The 18,535-nt window shown below is 47.6% G+C and overlaps 1 protein-coding gene across 1 annotated transcript in view; it reads left to right on the plus strand.

Moving 5' to 3' along the window:
- Window positions 1-17,469, plus strand: part of BAG2 (BAG cochaperone 2) — a 104,536-nt gene extending 87,067 nt beyond the window's left edge. The window contains exon 3 of the mRNA XM_086925218.1: window positions 16,869-17,469. Within this exon, the coding sequence (XP_086781344.1) occupies window positions 16,869-17,272 (404 nt within the window). The 3' untranslated portion in view covers window positions 17,273-17,469. The remainder of the gene's footprint in view (window positions 1-16,868) is intronic.
- Window positions 17,470-18,535: the final 1,066 nt, after the last annotated feature.

Consider the following 18,535-nt stretch of genomic DNA (forward strand, 5'->3'; position numbering starts at 1 on the left):
ACAGCATCCTAGAGCCCACATACAGTCTACAGCAGTCCGCTAGCGAGGCATAGAAAACAGGTGAGTCGTAGTTGGGGCCATACACATTCACCAGCAACAAATCATGACCTTTCCCCACACAACGAGCAATCGCATACCGACCCTCCGGGTCCACAGCTACCTGCCGAAGCGACAACTGAGATTTAGGATTAGCCCAGGTGATCACCCCTCTAGCATGCGTGGTGAACCCTGCAGCGACACAAGCGTTCCCAAGACCCCTCGTCTGCAACATGGGACTGGACAAAGGCAGGTGGGTTTCCTGCAGCAAGGCAAGATCAATCTGGTGCCGCTGCAAGTAGGCCAGGACCTTCCGAAGTTTACGAAAGTCGTTAAGCCCTCTCACATTCCATGATAGCAATCGCAGAGAGCCTGGGCCGCTCTCCGGCCCTAGAGTCTCAACATTCGACATAGTAAGGCAGATAGCTTATCAGAGTAGAGCAGACGGTACATCGGACACACTCCAGTAGTTGGCTCAAACAGACCCCCCTCCCAACAGTCCCCAAACTTCCCACAATGCATGAGCAACAACAGAAGAACAGGACAAACGTCCACCCACCCACAGCCGACCAACCCCAACCCGGTCAGACAGAGCACGTCACTACCCGCCCCGAACCCTCCCCGACACAACACACTACAAACACAAAGACCCTCTAGAGAGTCAAGAGCCGAAAGCGTAGGGGCAGAGGTTCCCAGCCAGACAGCAATTCGATCAATCAAGAACCAAATACCTCAGTAGCTCCCCCACCTTACCCCCTGGTATCGTTCGGCACCCCCCCCCCCCCAGCCCAAGCAAAAGCAGAGTGACGGATAACAAGTCCCACTGTCCTAGGGTAGCACCCCCCCAATACGAAAGTCAATCAATAAACCACAGTAATATCACATCCCAGCCACATGTCCCAAGCAGCAATAACCACACTCCGCAAAGTCAAATAAGAAGTTCATCGGACCTGAAGTTGTAACACAACCAGAACTGGAGACTTAGCCAAGCCGGGTACAGGGTCGTAGGGCGGTTCACCCCTGGCCGTCCATAGAGGCGGCCTCCTCCTCGTCAGCACGTTGACCCCTCGGGCTGTTACGTTGTTCCTTGGCCCATTCCTTAAGAGATTTTCTCAGGTCCGCTGGGTCCGTGAAAAAATGCGAGTGCCCCTGCTTGTTGATCCTAAGTCTCGCCGGGTACAACATGGCGTAGTCTAGCCCCATGTCTCTCATCTGCTTTTTATACGGGGCAAAGTGCTTCCTTTCCTCCTGCAGTCTCGCCGTGAAGTCAGGGTAGAGGGAGATGTTCATGCCCTCAAACTGTAGATCCCCTTTCTCCCTCGCCAGCCGCAGTGCCAAGTCGCGGTCCCTGTAGTTCAAAAGCTTTGCAATGATCGGCCGCGGTGGAAGGCCAGGTTGCGGCTTCGGTCCCAGGGTACGATGGGCCCTCTCGACGATGAACATGGGGGAGAAGACGTCCTCCCCCAGCAGCGTGCGGAGTAACTTCTCCACAAACAGCTCCATCTTGCCAGTATTGGTAGATTCCGCCACACCCGTGATGCGGACGTTGGAGCGCCGTGAGCGTGCTTCCAGGTCCTCCGTCTTGTCTTGTATGACCTGGAGCAGGCGGCTGAACTGCTTTCGATCTTTATCCCATTCCGTCTGGGCCTCCTCCGCCTCCGTCAGCCGCCGCTCCGCCATATCCAGCCGCTCAGCATGTTTGTCCACCCTCTCAGACATGCGGTCCATCCTGAAGGACAGAGCGTCAATTTTCGTGCCAATCGCCGACATACTGTCCTGTAAGCCCTTTTCCATAGTGCAGAGCATTTCGCGGATGTCCGCGCACAGCGAGCTATCAGCAGCCTGCGTCGAGGTCTCTGGAGACGCCCCTTCAGCACCCTTCGGCTTCCGCTGCTCGAACGAAAGTTTCGGTTGGTTTCTGTCTCCCTTCCCCATAGCGTCGCTTACAGGACGTTGACGAGGCACCCCAGTCAGTGCCGGCGTGGTGTAATGGGGGCGCCGGGGGAGCGAACTCCGTTGAGCAGGTTGTTGCGTAGCAAAAAATTGAAGCCAAAATGGCGGCCGCAGGCAGCTAGTTACGGGTGGGTCCAAGGGGACGACGATGCCAGCCACCAGGCGCGCACAACCGTGTAAATCTCACTAATGACACGGGAAAAGTACCAGCACACTCCAGCACACCCGTCAGCCCCCGAGGAGTCCAAGGTGGAAGTGTCTTCCGCCAACTGTTTTCTGGAGGATATAGTTTCCCGCCGCGGGGTTCCTGGGCCTCTCCGGAGCACCTCCAGGCCACAGCAGTTGGGCCACAGTGAACACAGCTCCAGGAGCCGTGCGATCACGTCCACTATCCAAAGCGCAGGTTCAAGTCACTCAGGAGGAACCACAGGATAGTCGGCAATCCAGCAGACCGAGTCCTCACAGGCACCACACGCCGCACGCAGTGTGACGCAGGCCGGGCAGCCCCTCAGGATAGTCCGTGGATTGCGGCCTGGTCCGTCACGTCAACCTCCGCCGGCCAGCAGAGCGAAACCACAACCGATTTCGACCGGGGAAGGTGCCCCCACCAGCACCGGGGGCAGCTGAAGCGATACCCGCAATTTCTAGGGCCAGCCAGGTGCCAAAAGGATAGCTTTGTCGAATATTAAAGGGGCTCAGGCGAGGAGCTCAGCGCTCACACGTCTTTCATGGACGCCGGCAAGCTCCGACCCCAAAAGTCCTGTATTTATTAACAACTTGTTATCTAGGTATGCCCCAATCCGAAGCCTCCTCTCTGCCTATCTTTCTTTACCATCTATTCCAAAGTTTAAGCGAGTCCGTCAAGGTGGCTGCAGATTTGCGGTCCTGGCTCCTAAACTCTGGAATTCCTTCTCTTTTGTAATTCGGTCTTGTACTGATACTATGCAGTTCAGGAAGCTTCCTAAGACCTGTTTGTTCCGGCAAACAGACAATATGGTATAGTGGAAAGCATTGCTGTCTGTTTAGTCTGCCTTGTAGCATATTATGTTTCTGGTCAGCGCCATGAAGCCACCCGGTGTAAGTACGCTTTATAAATATCCACTAACATTAACATTAACATGCATGAGAGAAAAACATTAAAGCCAGAAATAAATGAAACTTCTCTAGAGCAACTAGTTCCGTGCTCAATAATAAAACCGATGGTTAGTACTCACTCAGATAGTCTTGATAATGTGCTTCAAAGCTCCGCGTATGTCAGAGGCACATAATGCGGCTTGCAATTTAAACACTGGTCTATGGAGTGGAGATTAGAAGTGAAAATAGGACTAAATCCAAGATAAAGGGCATGTACCAGTTTGAACGTGAATATGGGTGAATGGCGCCGGCCATCCTAACTGAGAAAATGCTTAAAGATGTGTATGTGTATTAAGGCTGTACAGATGTATACCCCAGAACATAGTTAACAAAAAACACAATAAAAACAAGAAATCAGATGAAATATTATCACAGAGCAAATCAATATGGTGATAATGTCCAAAATGATGATCTAGGTGAATCTATAAGCAACAATTCTAAGATAAAAAAGAGTGACCATCCCTATGAAGGCCAAAGGTTAATATACATATTGACTGCAATGCCCAGGATGAAAAGGCGACCACCCTTGGCCTTCACTTTTGGACTGGCAGGCCATTGTGGCCATTTTGTTTGAAATTTGCAAAGTAGCAGAATTAAACAAGGACTGACTACATGAATAACAGAAGGATGGTTACAACCTACTTCTGTCTAAGAGTAAAGTCTCTGAATCAACCCCTCCATATTCAATGTCAACATTAATCGAGAACAGCTGAAAGTGAGAAAAGCTGCAAGAGTCTCTTTACTCTCTTTAAAAAACATTAAAACCATTCTTGACACCTAATGCCCTTTGCATGGTGGCTAAATCTGTACTTATTTCCAGTATTGTCTACCAAACCACAAATTTTGATAAAATAAACAAGTGCTTATGACTATTTGACAGCATCCACCAGCTGTACATACATAATAAAGAGAGAAGCGGAATACAGAGAAAGTCCCCCAAACTGCACCCTAGCACGGTCATAATTGAGACACCCTTGATTACCTGCTGGTGAATCATGCTAATGTGTCTGATTACGCAAAATGTTACTCCTTGCCTTCCCTACTAAATTCAAATCAGATGGTCTTTTTATAGCCTGTTTAAGTGTTTGAGGGGAATAAAACATATTAAAGTCATACTTTTATGAATTTATTATAAGGTCAAAAATAATCTCACAATCAATAAAGAACCAACTTTACGAATATAATTCATTCGGCACAAAAGGCATAATATGATGGACTCCAAAATCAATATGCAACAAAGAATTGAAGCTGAGGCCAATCCTCTTTTGATTTGAGAGAAGAAAACAGAAGTATCTTTCCCTACTCTAGATGAGAGTCCTACTTTATTTTCCATCATCCTATCCCATAGGTGTCAGCACGTGTTGACTTCCTAAGAAGTACTCACGTCAAAATGGGTCTGATAGCTTAAAGCTATGGAGCTCGCTCTAAGATGCTCCTTCTCCTCCGAAATAAGCAGAAGTCTCTCAAATCTGTCCCGGCACATCATACAAAAATACAATGTTCAACCCACAATACGTCACAAGGCAAACTTTCCATTAACACCATCTTTCAGTAAGTTTGCACAGAAGCTTTAATTAATTTAACTCTTCTTTCAGTGGCCTTGGTTACCAGCTAGGCCAGGCATGGAAGGCGTCCTCCCTTCTCACCTTTCAATCAATCAATCAATCAATCAATCATAGGCATTTATATCGCGCACTACTTACCCGGAGGGTCTGAAGGCGCTTGGGGGGGGGGGGGGGGGGGGGGGGGGGGGTCCGCTACTGCTCGAACAGCCAGGTCTTGAGCTTCTTCCTGAAGGAGAGGTGGTCTTGGGTCAGGCGTAGGTCGGGAGGGAGGGAGTTCCAAGTCTTGGCGGCCAGGTGGGAGAAGGACCTTCCTCCTGTTGTCGCTCTGCGGATGCGGGGGACGGCGGCGAGGGCGTGACTGGTCGAGCGGAGGTGGCGTTTGGGAGCGTAGAAGTTGAGGCGGCTGTTGAGGTAGGTCGTGCCTTGGTTGTGTAGGGCTTTGTGTGCGTGGGTGAGGAGCCGGAAGGTGATTCTTTTGTTGATCGGGAGCCAGTGCAGGTCTCTCAGGTGTCTGGAGATGTGGCTTCGTCTGGGGACGTCGAGGATGAGTCTCGCCGAGGCGTTCTGGATCCGCTGGAGTCTCTTCTGGAGCTTGGCGGTGGTTCCGGCGTAGAGGGCGTTGCCGTAGTCCAGTCGGCTGGTTACGAGGGCCTGGGTGACCGTCTTCCTGGTCTCGGTGGGGATCCACCGGAAGATCTTATGTAGCATGCGCAGGATGTTGAAACAGGACGAGGAGACGGCGTTGACTTGTCTGGTCATGGAGAGGGAGGAGTCCAGGATGAAGCCCAGGTTGCGTGCGTGGTCTGTCGGTTTGGGTGCGTTGCCCAGGGCGGGGGGCCACCAGGAGTCGTCCCAGGCGGAGGGTGAGGAGCCCAGGATGAGGACTTCCGTCTTGTCTGTGTTCATTTTCAGGCGGCTGGTCGTCATCCACTCGGCCACGTCTTTCATCCCTTCGTGTAGGTTGGCTCTGGCGGTGGCGGGGTCATTGGTCAGGGAGAGGATCAGCTGGGTGTCATCGGCGTAGGAGATGATGTTCAGGTTGTGTTGGCATGCGATGGCTGCAAGGGGGCTCATGTAGACATTGAAGAGGGTGGGGCTGAGCGAGGATCCCTGAGGGACGCTGCAGATGACTTCCGTGGCTTCTGATCTGAATGGGGGCAGGCGGACTCTCTGTGTCCTTTCGGCGAGGAAGGAGATGATCCATTCCAGTGCTTTCTCCTCGATTCCGACGTTGCTGAGGCGCTGCACTAGGGTGCGGTGGCAGACAGTGTCGAATGCCGCGGAGAGGTCCAGGAGGATGAGGGCCGCTGTTTCTCCGTTGTCCAGCAGGGTTCGGAAGTCGTCGGTGGCAGCGATGAGGGCGGTCTCGGTGCTGTGGTTGGCCCGGAAGCCTGACTGAGATGGGTGGAGGGATCCAGTCGTCTCGAGGAAGGCTGCCAGTTGCTTGTTGACGGTCTTCTCGATGACTTTGGCTGGAAACGGGAGGAGCGAGATGGGGCGGTAGTTCTTGAGTTCAGACTTTCTCAATGACATTCTGGGTATCTCCTTAAATCTAAAGAATAACAAGGTTGAATTCCTGCACCTGCAGTAGGATGAGAACACACTGTCTTTGAGAACAAAAAGGATTCATTTAATTACAATTCTTGAGCAATCAAGGAGAAACGAAACTCAAAACAACTTGCAGTTTGGGCCTACAATGCAGGCAACTTAAACTAAGCACAAATTACATTGCACACGTAATATTTTATCCTGCACATTACCCATGCAGGAATTATAAGTTTCTTCAATACATACAAAGTCCTACTTAAACGTGTACACTACATTTCAATGCTAATATAACTTTGAATAAATGTATCTTAATAATTATGAAACACTGCAAATGATAAAAATACATGTGAGTGCGTTTAAACCATGAGCATATTGCACCCAAGCGCTCTATCATGTCTGTTTGTTTAATGAGTGCATAACTATGAACAATATTTGCGGCTTGATGGCAGACATCCAAAGTCCCTTTTAGCGACTGATTGGATATTTAATCTTTTCCAGTTTAGCTGCTCCTGATAGCAGACTGACTGCTGGATTTCCATTACTTTGTGTGATTGTTTTGGCAAACTCTGTGACTGTATATTACCCTTTCTCTGTGACAACCTATGGATTAATCTTATTGACACCTTGCAAACTATTCCCGTAGCTCGAGCACAATTTGCTTTTCAATCTCTGTTGATATTAAAATGACATGTTTTACTATGGATGCCTCTTCAGCCACGATCAGCTTGCTTAATATGGCTCTACAATTTATTTGTTTTTTTTTTAAATCAGGCTGGCCCACTAATTTCATTGTGAAACACATATTGAAGTTTAGCTACTATATTATTATTTTGAAAATTGTGATTCTAGTTTCTAAGACCATGAGGAAGTCAGCCCACCTCTCCATTCTGATAGGATAATGAACTAAATCGGCAAGTGATATTGTGGTAAATGTTTATGACATACTTCACTAAACATTAATGTCCAAGGGGCATATTAGCAACAACTGCGCTTAGCGTGATTTTTTTTATCACCTCCTATTTCTGGATTTTAACCCGGAGATAACGCAGTATTACCAACGTTTATCTCCACGGCGATAAAAAATCCAGCGATAGCAGCGAATCCCTTGTTTAACGCGAAATTTCCAGCGATAAAAATCCTATCACTAAGGAAAATCTCGCGAATAGGCAGGTGGGGACATAGAATCCACCTCCCATTGACTATTATGGCTAAGTCAGGTTTTTACCAGGTGTAAAATCCTGGCCGTAATCGGGGTTAGCGCGCATTTTTTATCGCGTTGCGGGTATTGCTAATAGGCGATAGCTGTGTTAGCGACTGTTTTCAGTCGCTACCAGTTTGGGTACCCCCACTTTGCATGTCATTAGCGATAAATATCGCTGACATGCAAAGCGGGCCCCAAACCGGTCGCTATCGCCTGGAAGCTGTCGCTAGCTGCTGTTAGCGACAACTTGGTAATTGGGCGATAAAAAAAATTGCCGCTTTGTCGGCAAAAAGTACAGCTAAAGCGGCGATAACTCTCTTTCTAATATACCCCCAAGTGTTTTAACAGTATGTGGAGCCCCCTGTAAGGGGAGGTCACCACCATGTTAGTCACTCACTGAAATCTCCTATTTTCTTTAAAAAAAAAACTTTTTATTGATTTGAAAATCAGGGCAAAAAATAAATTCAGAAGATACTCATAAGTGGCTGAAAATTAGAGCTGTCAATTAAAGCAACGCTGCACATTCCCACAACAACAGTTTGGAAGGAACAGCAACACTTGGCCCTCATCCCCAACCCCTCTAACATCACAGTCATGCTATGAGGATACTTCATCTGCTTCGAGTCCATTTTCGGGGACAACCACGGTGGATAAAAACCGCCTTTTCAGACACCATTGCCTCGTCCATATCCTTGCACCACTTCCGGAGCGTAGATGTTTTTTCCGACCCCCACAACATAGCAATATTGGACTTAGCAAATGTCATACCTAGCATCGCCCAATCCTGCCCTTGGTGGGTGAGGTCATTGGGCTCCCACACATTTAACAGTTCAATTCAATTCAATTCTTGCTTTATTTCGCTTTTGGTTGCAAATCATAAAAGCATACAGTAAAATGATCATACATAAAAACATACAATAAAAATACCGTACCTAAATACATAAGTACAATAAAAAACATGATATTTACAAGTTAAAAAATATATGCTCCACCTCATCTTTTACAAGGAAACAGAGAAGGGCAAATACATAACAACTAGTTAATCTTTAGTTTAAGATGATTCACAACCAACAAAATAAATCCGTTAAAATTAAAAAAGACATTACATATTTATGTTAATAAGTTTCAGGACTGGTCTTCGTGCAATATTAATCTAAGTTCCTACGGTAGCGAACAATACATTTAAGAAAGCCAACTATTATAAATACCAACTGCTCTCCCTCCAACATCTGTAAAAAAAGTAAAGCTGGGCGGCATTGTCTATAACCAATACGCCTCAGAAACGGAATAAGCCATTTTTTCCTGGGTTCAGTATAACATTTACAGAAAAGAATGGTGTGCAAACTCGATTGCAAAGAAGTGTCATCACAGGGATAGCAAGAAAGTTGTTTAGCCCAGTTATTTCGAGATGGAAATGCGACCATTCGGTGGAAAAAGTTTATCCTAAATCTTACCAGAAGATACCGCTCGTAACTTGTGGTGTTAAAAGTGAGGTACGGCTGTATAGTGGGTACCAGTTGTATCATTAAACTGTGGGTAACAGAAGGTTTGGCGGCTTCACTCATCAGTCTCAGCTCCTCGAGATGTGCGAGACATTTCTTTTTTAAGGCCTACCTCCAAACCTCACGTATTGAGGAGGGATTATGATAATATTTATCCCAACCCAAGTTGTGAAAAAACCTCGCAATGTACCACAACCACCTGGACCTGCAAACATTGTCCATGGTTAGGCAGTCGGATAGAATAGACTGGGTAAGGGTTGCTTTGTCCAAAGTCCAAATCCTGCGCCATAATAAAAGTGGTTCAACTTTAGCTAGGTCCGTCACATATACAAGACCCAGCTCTGTGTGACAAGAAAAGGTACACGCACTCCCAGGAATTGCAAGGAGAAACCTCAGAAAATAATTTTCAACCTTCTGAATACTATCCGTAACCACAAAGCCCCAGAGACCCGCCCCATACAAAGCCACAGATAGGCATTTAACTTTATAGATCGTAATAATTTCAGGGGGAGCTCTCTTACCCAACTTCCTGGTAAAATTAACAAGGGCTGTAGTTGTTCTTAAAAAAAGAAGTTTTCTCATTTCTACAGCCGGTTTCCAGGATAGTTTGTGATCTATTGTTATGCCTAAATAGGAGTATTTTTGTGTAGTTGCTATTTTTTCTTGATTTAGGTAGATACCCCTCATTTTACACATTTAACAGACAGCGTCTTGGTTCTGGCAGTATCGAAATTTCCACAGTCTGCGATATGGTGCGCATTACCTTAGCCCAGTACGCTGCGATATTTGGATAGTCCCAAAGGGTGTGAAAATATGTACCCTCCTCCCCACAGTTCCGCAAACAGTATTGGTGTTGAGCTTTCCCTATTGTATAGAGTATTGTTCTAGTGTGGTACGTGCGGTGTAACACCTGGAGTTGGACCAGTCTGAGCCTTGAGGGTATGGCCGTTTCACGCAGCGATGATAGTGCCTCTTGCCACTCCGACTCATCGAAGTCGCCCACATCACGAGACCATTTTTGACTTTACTTGGACGTTGGATCTGGTAGATTATTGACTATCTTACGGTGCGTAAAGGATGTCGCCCTTCTATTCATGTGTTCCATCAGAGTCTGTCCTCCAAAGGAGTGGTCTCTGGTTTAGTAGTAGTAGTCGGATTTGGAGATACCTGAACTTCTCTGTCTGCGCCATTTCATACTGGGCTTCCAGGTGTGTAAACTCGACCACAGCTCCCCTCTTCCAGAGATCACCTATGGTGGATATACCAATATTATCCCAGTTTTTGAATCCCTTAATATTCCGAAGTCGCCCAAGCCTTTGTGAGTCCCAGAGTGGCGTCATTTGTGTGATAACCCCTAAGCATTTCAATTGAGACTGCGCCTGATACCATATGTGAATCGTATGTGCTGTTGGGCCATTGAGGGAGGGGGGCCTACGTTTCCTGTATAAGGCTGACATCAGTCCATCCTCCTCTAGTTCCTGCCTATCCGCTTCGTACGCAGGTTCGTCATGTGGGGCATGTAGCCAGTGGTTAATTATTTTAAGATGCTCTGCCCAGTAATATAGTTGTATGTTTGGGAGGGCTATCCCCCCATCGTACCAACTACGCACCAGCTTGTCTTGAGTGATCCGCGCCGGCTTATTTCCCCATAATAAACTGGAGACTTCAGCCGCTATGGCTTTGAAGTACGCCACGGGACTGTGAATGGGGTGTTTTCGAGGACATATAGAAAACGGGGAGCGTCATCATTTTGTAAAGCGCTGCCTTGCCCAACATCGTGAGGGGAGACTACGCCAGACCATTGCATCATGCTTAAATCGCGCTAATGGGGGCTTTACCATTTTCCCGTAGAATTCAGTAAAGTCAGGTGTTGCATAGATGCCTAAGTATTTTATGGCCTCGTCAGTAATCCGCAGTGGGCAATCCGGGGGCAGCAATGGCGGTGGACCCCTCAGCACATAGAGTACGGACTTGGACCAAATTTTTTGCACACATTAAGGAGCACTAGAAAGGATTTTCTAGGGGAAGTGAAGTATAGTAACACATCATCTGCATACAATGATATGCAGTCTTCCCAAGTTTCGGTACATTGAAGCCCACGGATTGAAGGTTCCCATCTGACCCACGCCGCCAGCGGTTCTAGAGCCAACGCAAATAATAATGGGGACAATGGACACCCCTGTCGTGTCCCTCGGGACAATGGGAAGTCCCTCGATATATGCCCATTGGCCACAACATGCGCCAGCGGATTAGTATAGAGCAGGTGAATCCAAGCACAAAACTTTGGACCGAAGCCCAGATGTCACAGGGCTGCAAAGAAATACGGCCATTCCGCCACATCAAAAGCCATACTTGTGTCCAGAGAGAGAATGACTGCAGGTTCCTGAATGGAGGACCTCCGAGCCAACACCGCTTGTAATCGCCTTAAGTTAAGTGCTGTGCTCCGCTGAGGCATGAACCCGGACAGATCGGGGTGAATTAGGGGCAATAGATGAGGGGTCAATTGCAGCGGCAACAGCTTTGCAAGTATTTTGACTTCAGCATTAAGCAATGATATTGGGCGGTACAAACTGCAGTCCTCAGGGGGTTTGCATGGTTTAGGGATCGTTATGATTGTGGCCAACAGTTGATCTTGTGGCAGTTCCCCAGGCTAGAGACTGTCATTAAACATATTCAAATGGAAAGGGGCCGTCAAGTCAGCAGTTCTTTTATAAAGTTCGATGGGTATTCCGTTTGGCCCTGCCGCTTTACCGGACGCTAGGGAGCTAATAGCCATCTGCAATTCCTCAACCGAAAGGTCGGCTTCTAAGAGCAGTGCCGCCTCTGGTGTGAGTTTCGGCATAGCAATATCTTTAATATACTCCTGAGCCTCCCCTAACGTAAACGCTGAACGAGAGGCGTATATGTACTCAAAATGGTCGGCCAACGTAGCCACTATGTCACATGGGACAGTCACCAGGGAGTCGGTGGGCGTACGCAGTTGCGCGATCGTTCTGTCTGCTTTCTCCTTTTTATCTAGCCAGGCTAGTAATTTGCCCACCTTATCCCCCAACTCATATACCCTGTGGCGCATGACCCAAAATCTGGCAGTGACTATCTCTCTCTGGTACGCCACAAATTCATGTTGCTTAAGACGCACCTTTTGGGATGTTTGGGGCGTTGGATGTTCTGCATGATGAGCTATGGCGGCATCTAGGTCAGTTTCTATACTATCTAGTTCTGCACGTTTTTCCCGCTTTTACCCTGTGATAGATGCTATGGCATGTCCACGTGCGACCGTTTTGTAGGCCTCCCATAAAATACTGGGTGACTCTACCGATGAGGCGTTTTCTTGGAAAAAGTGTCGAGTTGCTCCAGTAATCTCCTTCATTACTTCAGGTATAAGCAAATAACCTGGGTAGATAGGGAAAATTCGGTGTCTCACGGTCTGATGGTGGGAGTATGACAGCAGTATCGGCAAGTGATCTGAAATACCCCTATGGCGAATATCAACATCAACCACCCCCCCAGGCTGCCCACCGAGACTAGGAAATAATCAATGCGTGTGAGACTGTTATGTACCCCTGATTGGAAGGTGTATTGTCTTGTATTGGGGTGCCTATACCGCCATGTGTCTATGAGTCCCAAGGCGTCTAGTAATCGGCGCTTACAGACAGTGCCCGTTGCAATTGCCTTAGGGGGATACCTATCCAGGGTCCCGTTCACTATGTCATTAAAGTCTCCCCCAATCACTATCTCTGCCTCTGGGAGAGCATGCATGAATGCAGTAAATGCAGGGTGGGCTATCGCATGCAGGGATGGTAGAATATAGACTGAGGCTAGATTAAACGATTTCCCTTCCCACTGGCACGTAACAGCCGCGAAGCAGCCCTGATCATCTATTCGCGTCTGTTGTATTATTAGCGGGAATTGCTTTTTGACAAGTATACCCACACCCCTAGACCCGGACAAGAATTCGGAGTGCGCCACCATTTTGTAACCCCACCTATCTAATGCCTTTCACGCAGAGCCCATCAAGTGTGTCTCCTGTAATAGTGCCACCGCAGTTTGCATATTTTTAGGTATTGCAATACTAGACCCCTTTTCACCTTGTCTCCCAACCCCTGCACATTCCAGGTGAGTAAAGTCAATGGGGTCCCCGGCGACAGTAGAGCCATCTGTTGATTAGTGTCTCGCTGGCCTTGCGCAGTCATACGTGTCAGAGAAAAAATGCAACGTCACCAACACAGCAGTACAATTCAGCCTAAGTATGTTGGCAGCCATTCAGTTCATTATGTGTGCCCTTATAAACTGTGCAAGAAACAAGAAACAAAACCTTGAGAACAGTTCCCTCCCAAATACCCCTCCATCCCCCTCCCTGACTCCCTGCCTGACGGATTCAAAACTACCCGCCTCCCCAAACAAGCAGAGTGCTTAAGTCCCTTCCCAGTTCCCAGTGGAGAGGAGTGAAAGATAGCATCTGTTGCCCCCCCAACCTCACATAGATCACTTGTTCCGCAGACATCTCCCCTTCTTCCCCAACCCAAGCAGCAGGGCTATCTTATGGAGAAATATATCAAGCATAATGCAGAACAACAACAACTGTTCAAGAGTCACTAAATCTAGGATGGTCAATTCGACGGTCCACAACTGTATAACCTAAAGTGTCTCCAGTACTTCACTTGCGCCTTGGGGAACTCCTTGTAGCATATCGAGGTCCTGGCAATGGTACTTATACCCCCGTTTCCATCACTGCATTAGACAGTAATCAGTAAAGCAGTCCATGCCTCAAATCACTCACGTTCCTCACTCAGTGCACGGTCTCTGCGCACACTACCATTGTCCCTGCTTCTGCCAGGTCGACCAGCCTTCCGCCAACCCTCCAGCCATTCCTGCGCTTCGTCCGGCGTGACAAAAAAACACGTTTTACCTCCGGCCTCCACCCTTAATTTAGCTGGAAAGAGCATGGAGTATTTGATGCCTTGGTCGCAAAGTGTCCTCTTGACATCCAGAAAACCCCGTTGTTGCTTTGTGACGGCTGCGGTGTAGTCGGGAAACATTGTAACATTTGCGTTGTCGATCTTCAGGGGGGAGCCGTGCGCGCGGCCTGCAATATCGCGTCTCTGTCCCGAAAGTTAAAAATATGGGCCAGAATAGGCCGCGGAGGCGCCCCAGGCCTCGGCCTGCCTCCCGGGACCCGGTGCGCACGTTCAACAGAAAAATAGTTGGACAAACCTCGTGGCTGAAGATGGTTCGTTATCAGATCCTCCACGAATAGGTCAAGGGCCGGTCCTCCGGACCGTTCCGGCACACCAATAAGGCGGATATTGTTCCGCCTTGACCGCCCCTCCTGATCCTCCAGCTTAGTAACTAATATTTTGTTTTCGGCCAAAAGGTGGTTCACCTGTTTTTTGAGAGTTGTGGTATCAGTTGTTAACGTTTCCGTGACAGACTCCACCTCAGACATTCTCGTTGACATTTTACTAAAATCGGCCCGAATTAAAGACAGATCCACTGCAAGGGTCTCGAAGCTGGAGCCCACCTTGTTTAAGGTCGCCATGATGTCGCACAGTGTCACTTTCTGCTCCAGGCCGGTACTCTCGCCCTTTAGTGGTGGTACCTCTTTGTCTGGCGGTGCCATCTGTGTCTTGGCATATGCAAACTTGTCCAGTTTCATCAGGCTGGAGCCTTTAGCGTTCCTGCAGCTCATTTTAGCAACCTGCGTGCGCCCGTGTCTAGTCCAGGGCTATTGCCACCAGCCACACTCACCAGTCGATGGGCTACCCGCAATTCAACTATAGTCCCCAGCCGCAAAAACAGGTGAAATCACTCACTGTTGCTCCAGGCAGTATACCGATGTGCACCACAGTGTCTCCTTAGCGTCTGCCAGGTATGTCATATGGCGCCTCTCCCTGTGTTACTTCAGTACCTCAACAGGGCGTCCCACTCACACACAGCGAGTTTCCCCTGGCACCTCCAGTCCAATCGCGGTTGCACAGACGTATCCTGGTGGCTGTCAAGTGCACCGCAGTGCCCCCACGGGGTACCGCTGATACACACAAGAAGTCCAGCAGTGTCAGCGATGATGCAGATCCAAGCCCCCAGCTGCCCCTCGCCTCTCCTTCCAACCAGGGGTCTCCGGGCAGCCTCTAAACTCAAGGTCCTGGCTCGCCTCATTGCACCAGGCCCCACAACACCCGCATGTCAAGTACAGTCCCAGGCGTATAAGTAGACTAGATCACTCACTGCAGCTCCATGCACTGTACCGGTGGGCGTCCCAGTAGCTCCCCAGGGTCTGAATGGCATGTAATGCGGTGCTGATCTCTGCACTTCCTCAATGCCGCAATTCGTCGTCCTGCATCACACATCTAGTTCCCGCCGGCGACTACAGTCCAGGCGCGGAGTCGCCCCGGCGGCTGTAAACTGCACCGCCGGTTTCTCATGGGGCACCGCTGGTGATTATGGGCAGTCCAGCAGGGTCGGCGATGAAGCGGATATAGGCCGCCAGCCGCCCCTCGCCTGTCTTTTCACGCGGTCCGCACACCAACCAGGGGCCCCCGGGCAGTTGCGAAACTCGAGGCCCCGGCTCGCAACGCCGCACCAGGCCCCAGAGCCTCTCTCGCCGCTAGCAGGACCGGAGACCGTTCTATTCACTCCGTGACCGGATCGTTCAGCTCTCCGCGTCCTCCACTACTTCAGTTCCCGGTCGGGGGTGAGTAGAGCTGCCAGATCAGTGGACGGATTGTCAGGGTTGGCTCGGGGAGCACAGAGCCTCACTAAGCTGCAGCCATTTTCATTGGCTGCTAACCACGCCCACCCGAAATCTCCTATTTTCTGCAGCTCTTACAAACCACAGAACGTTCCCCAAATTGATCCAGAATGCCATACATTTACCCATTATATCTGGCCTGTATGTTAAAGCTAAAGGTTTGGTGTAAAGTGCATAAAGCCGAGGGGACAAGGGGCAGCGCCACATAGTGGTCATTGTAAATCTAACAGATATATAGTTGGTTTCATTTACACCGGCTGTGGCCCTCAGATCTGTAGATAGCTGAGTTATTAGACTTATCAGTAATTTGCCAAAATTCAAATGATCACAGTTGCTATAGGGTCATACACCAGGTCCAGTTAGTCAGCATTATGGCTCCAGAGCAGCAGAACCACTAGCCTTCAACCTGAAAAGGTTACATCCCTTTCAGCTGTATATACTGGGCCTGAACTGTGTGTGCAAATGCAATTATGATAGGGGAGATGTTGGAGACAATCACCTGTAAAATTTGAGGTTTTTAATGGGAATTGGAAAGATCATTATCCATTGTCTCAGAAATTTAGAGGGGGATTTTTAAATATAAAGACTCAACGTGTAGTAAACTTGCAGTAACTTTAAGGTCTATGTTGAGGCAAATGTTTTTAAAATTCAACTCTTGAATGTCTGAACCTCGATTTCCTTCCCCCACCATGATAAGCAATTCCTCAGCACATGCTTGTATATAGGTAATTTCCGACAAAAAAACAAAGTTCAAGGCTAATGTGCTCTTTCGCCAGTACCTTTGTTGATGTGTTATCTTAAGTCTTCACTCCCCGGAGCCACCTATTTCTAGTAGGCTGTAACAGGATTGTTTCCCTGTGGCCATAGTATTTATTTGGTATTTTATTCCCTGTGAGATGTTTCTTCAAGCCCAGTGTTCTCTGATCTAATTGCCCTTAAGTGTTTTCTCATAATTATGACTATTGATGAGGAGACAAAATGCTGATATACATAATCTTGCTAACAATCTGATGATTATCTGCTATTATTCCGGAGAAGCATGTAGTAAAGACTTATAACAAATTGTAACAGGGTATTTCACAGTTTCATCTTTTGAGTTGGGGGGCATTGCAAAAATATGTAAAAATGTTACTATGTCAGAAAGTGTTTTAGCCATTTACTTATTCTTTATCTTTATGCAGGGGAAAGAGAGGAGCTCAATCTTACTGCAAACCGATTAATGGGTCGAGCACTCACTGTTCAAGTGTGTGTGGAGACTATCCGCAGCCCCCAACAGCAGGAGTCCCTCCAGAGCGCCACAACGATAATTGATGAGATCGCCAAAAAGATTGTAGATGATCTTGAGAGTGGAAGAAAAGGTCTCATTTCTCTTTATGGAGCCTGTTCCTCTGAAGTGCAAACTGTGCCCATTGACCAGAAATTTCAATCTATCATAATTGGATGTGCACTTGAGGATCAGAAGAAGATCAAACGAAGACTTGAGACTCTCATTAGGAATGTTGACAACTCAGCCAAATCTATTACCTTGCTGGACCATCAGAACCAGAAGATGTCTGCTCAAGTGCCTTCCAACAAACAAATGTGAAATAAATAAATATACTTCAATGAATTGATGCACATTTCTCGCATTGTGTATTGGATACACACACACACACGTATGTTTGTATATACGCCTGCATATCAATGTTTATTGTATACAGAATGTTTAATATTTTAATTCTATTGCCCATTGTATGAAACAGTTATACCTGGATTGGACAACATAAACAATTGCTTACTTTTTGGCTTTGTTCAGCTTGTATTGTTTGGGTTTCTTCCCCATTTTTTCTTCCCCATTTTCTTCAAAAAGCATACTGTTATATACTAAGGTTTACATTTATATGTAAATCAGCCCAGGTCCGCGTAGATGCTCAGCCAGAGTGAGAGATGGTGATGGAATGTTGGTGTGAATGTGATGTATGGAATGTCTGGGTGCCTGTGTGGATGAGTGGTGACAGTTGGAGATGGGCTGAGCAGCTAGGCAGGCTGCTCCTGATGGAGCTGGAGTAGGAGCTGGTACATGGCTAGAAGACTTAAGAACTTACAACATGGCTACCAGTGTCTCCATGTACAGAGCATAACATCTTTTTGGCGACGAGCGGACCTGGACCAAAGCGTACATATAGATTGAACAAAAACCTAGAGACTACAAAGAAACCATTGTAACCAACGCAACTAGAAAAAAAATTAAAGAAAAATAAATGAAGCAGAATGGAGTAAAAGGCAAGCCAGCCCCACCAGTGTCTTGTCATGGACGGCCCCAACTTGTGTCCTGCCTGATCTTGCTCCATGAACATGACCACAGGTATGGTCTGTATGTTAGAGTATGAATGGTCTGACTTTCACCCTACAACTTCCTTTTGAATCTGCTGTTTGGATGTATCCACTGCGCAAAAGAATTGTGGCTGTTTAAGATATGAGTTATGGTCTAACTCAGTGAATGTTTTCACATATGCCACACAGGAGCGGTGTGGTTCTGCCAAAATTGATGTCAAGAAGTCATATGGGAAGCACAATAAGGATTTTATTGTCTGCTGCAGTATGAAGGTGTATAAGTAATGTGTTTGCCCGTGATTGTGATGCCTTACTACGTTGAGCTCTGATGAAGCGATATTTCTATGATACCAAATACATTTGTTTCCAGTTCTATTGTTTTCTTTGAGCTACCTAAGAGCTACTTCAGAATTAACACCAGCAAGAATTCACAAAATGGTTGCAGGATTCCATTTTGTGTGTCAGTCAGCTGCAACGTGCAAAGCAACGCAAGGCTTTCCGAGAACAAGCGTGCCAGCTTCCAGCTACCTATTGC

Source organism: Lissotriton vulgaris, chromosome 6 (assembly GCF_964263255.1).
Source record: "Lissotriton vulgaris chromosome 6, aLisVul1.2, whole genome shotgun sequence".
NCBI lineage: Eukaryota > Metazoa > Chordata > Amphibia > Caudata > Salamandridae > Lissotriton > Lissotriton vulgaris.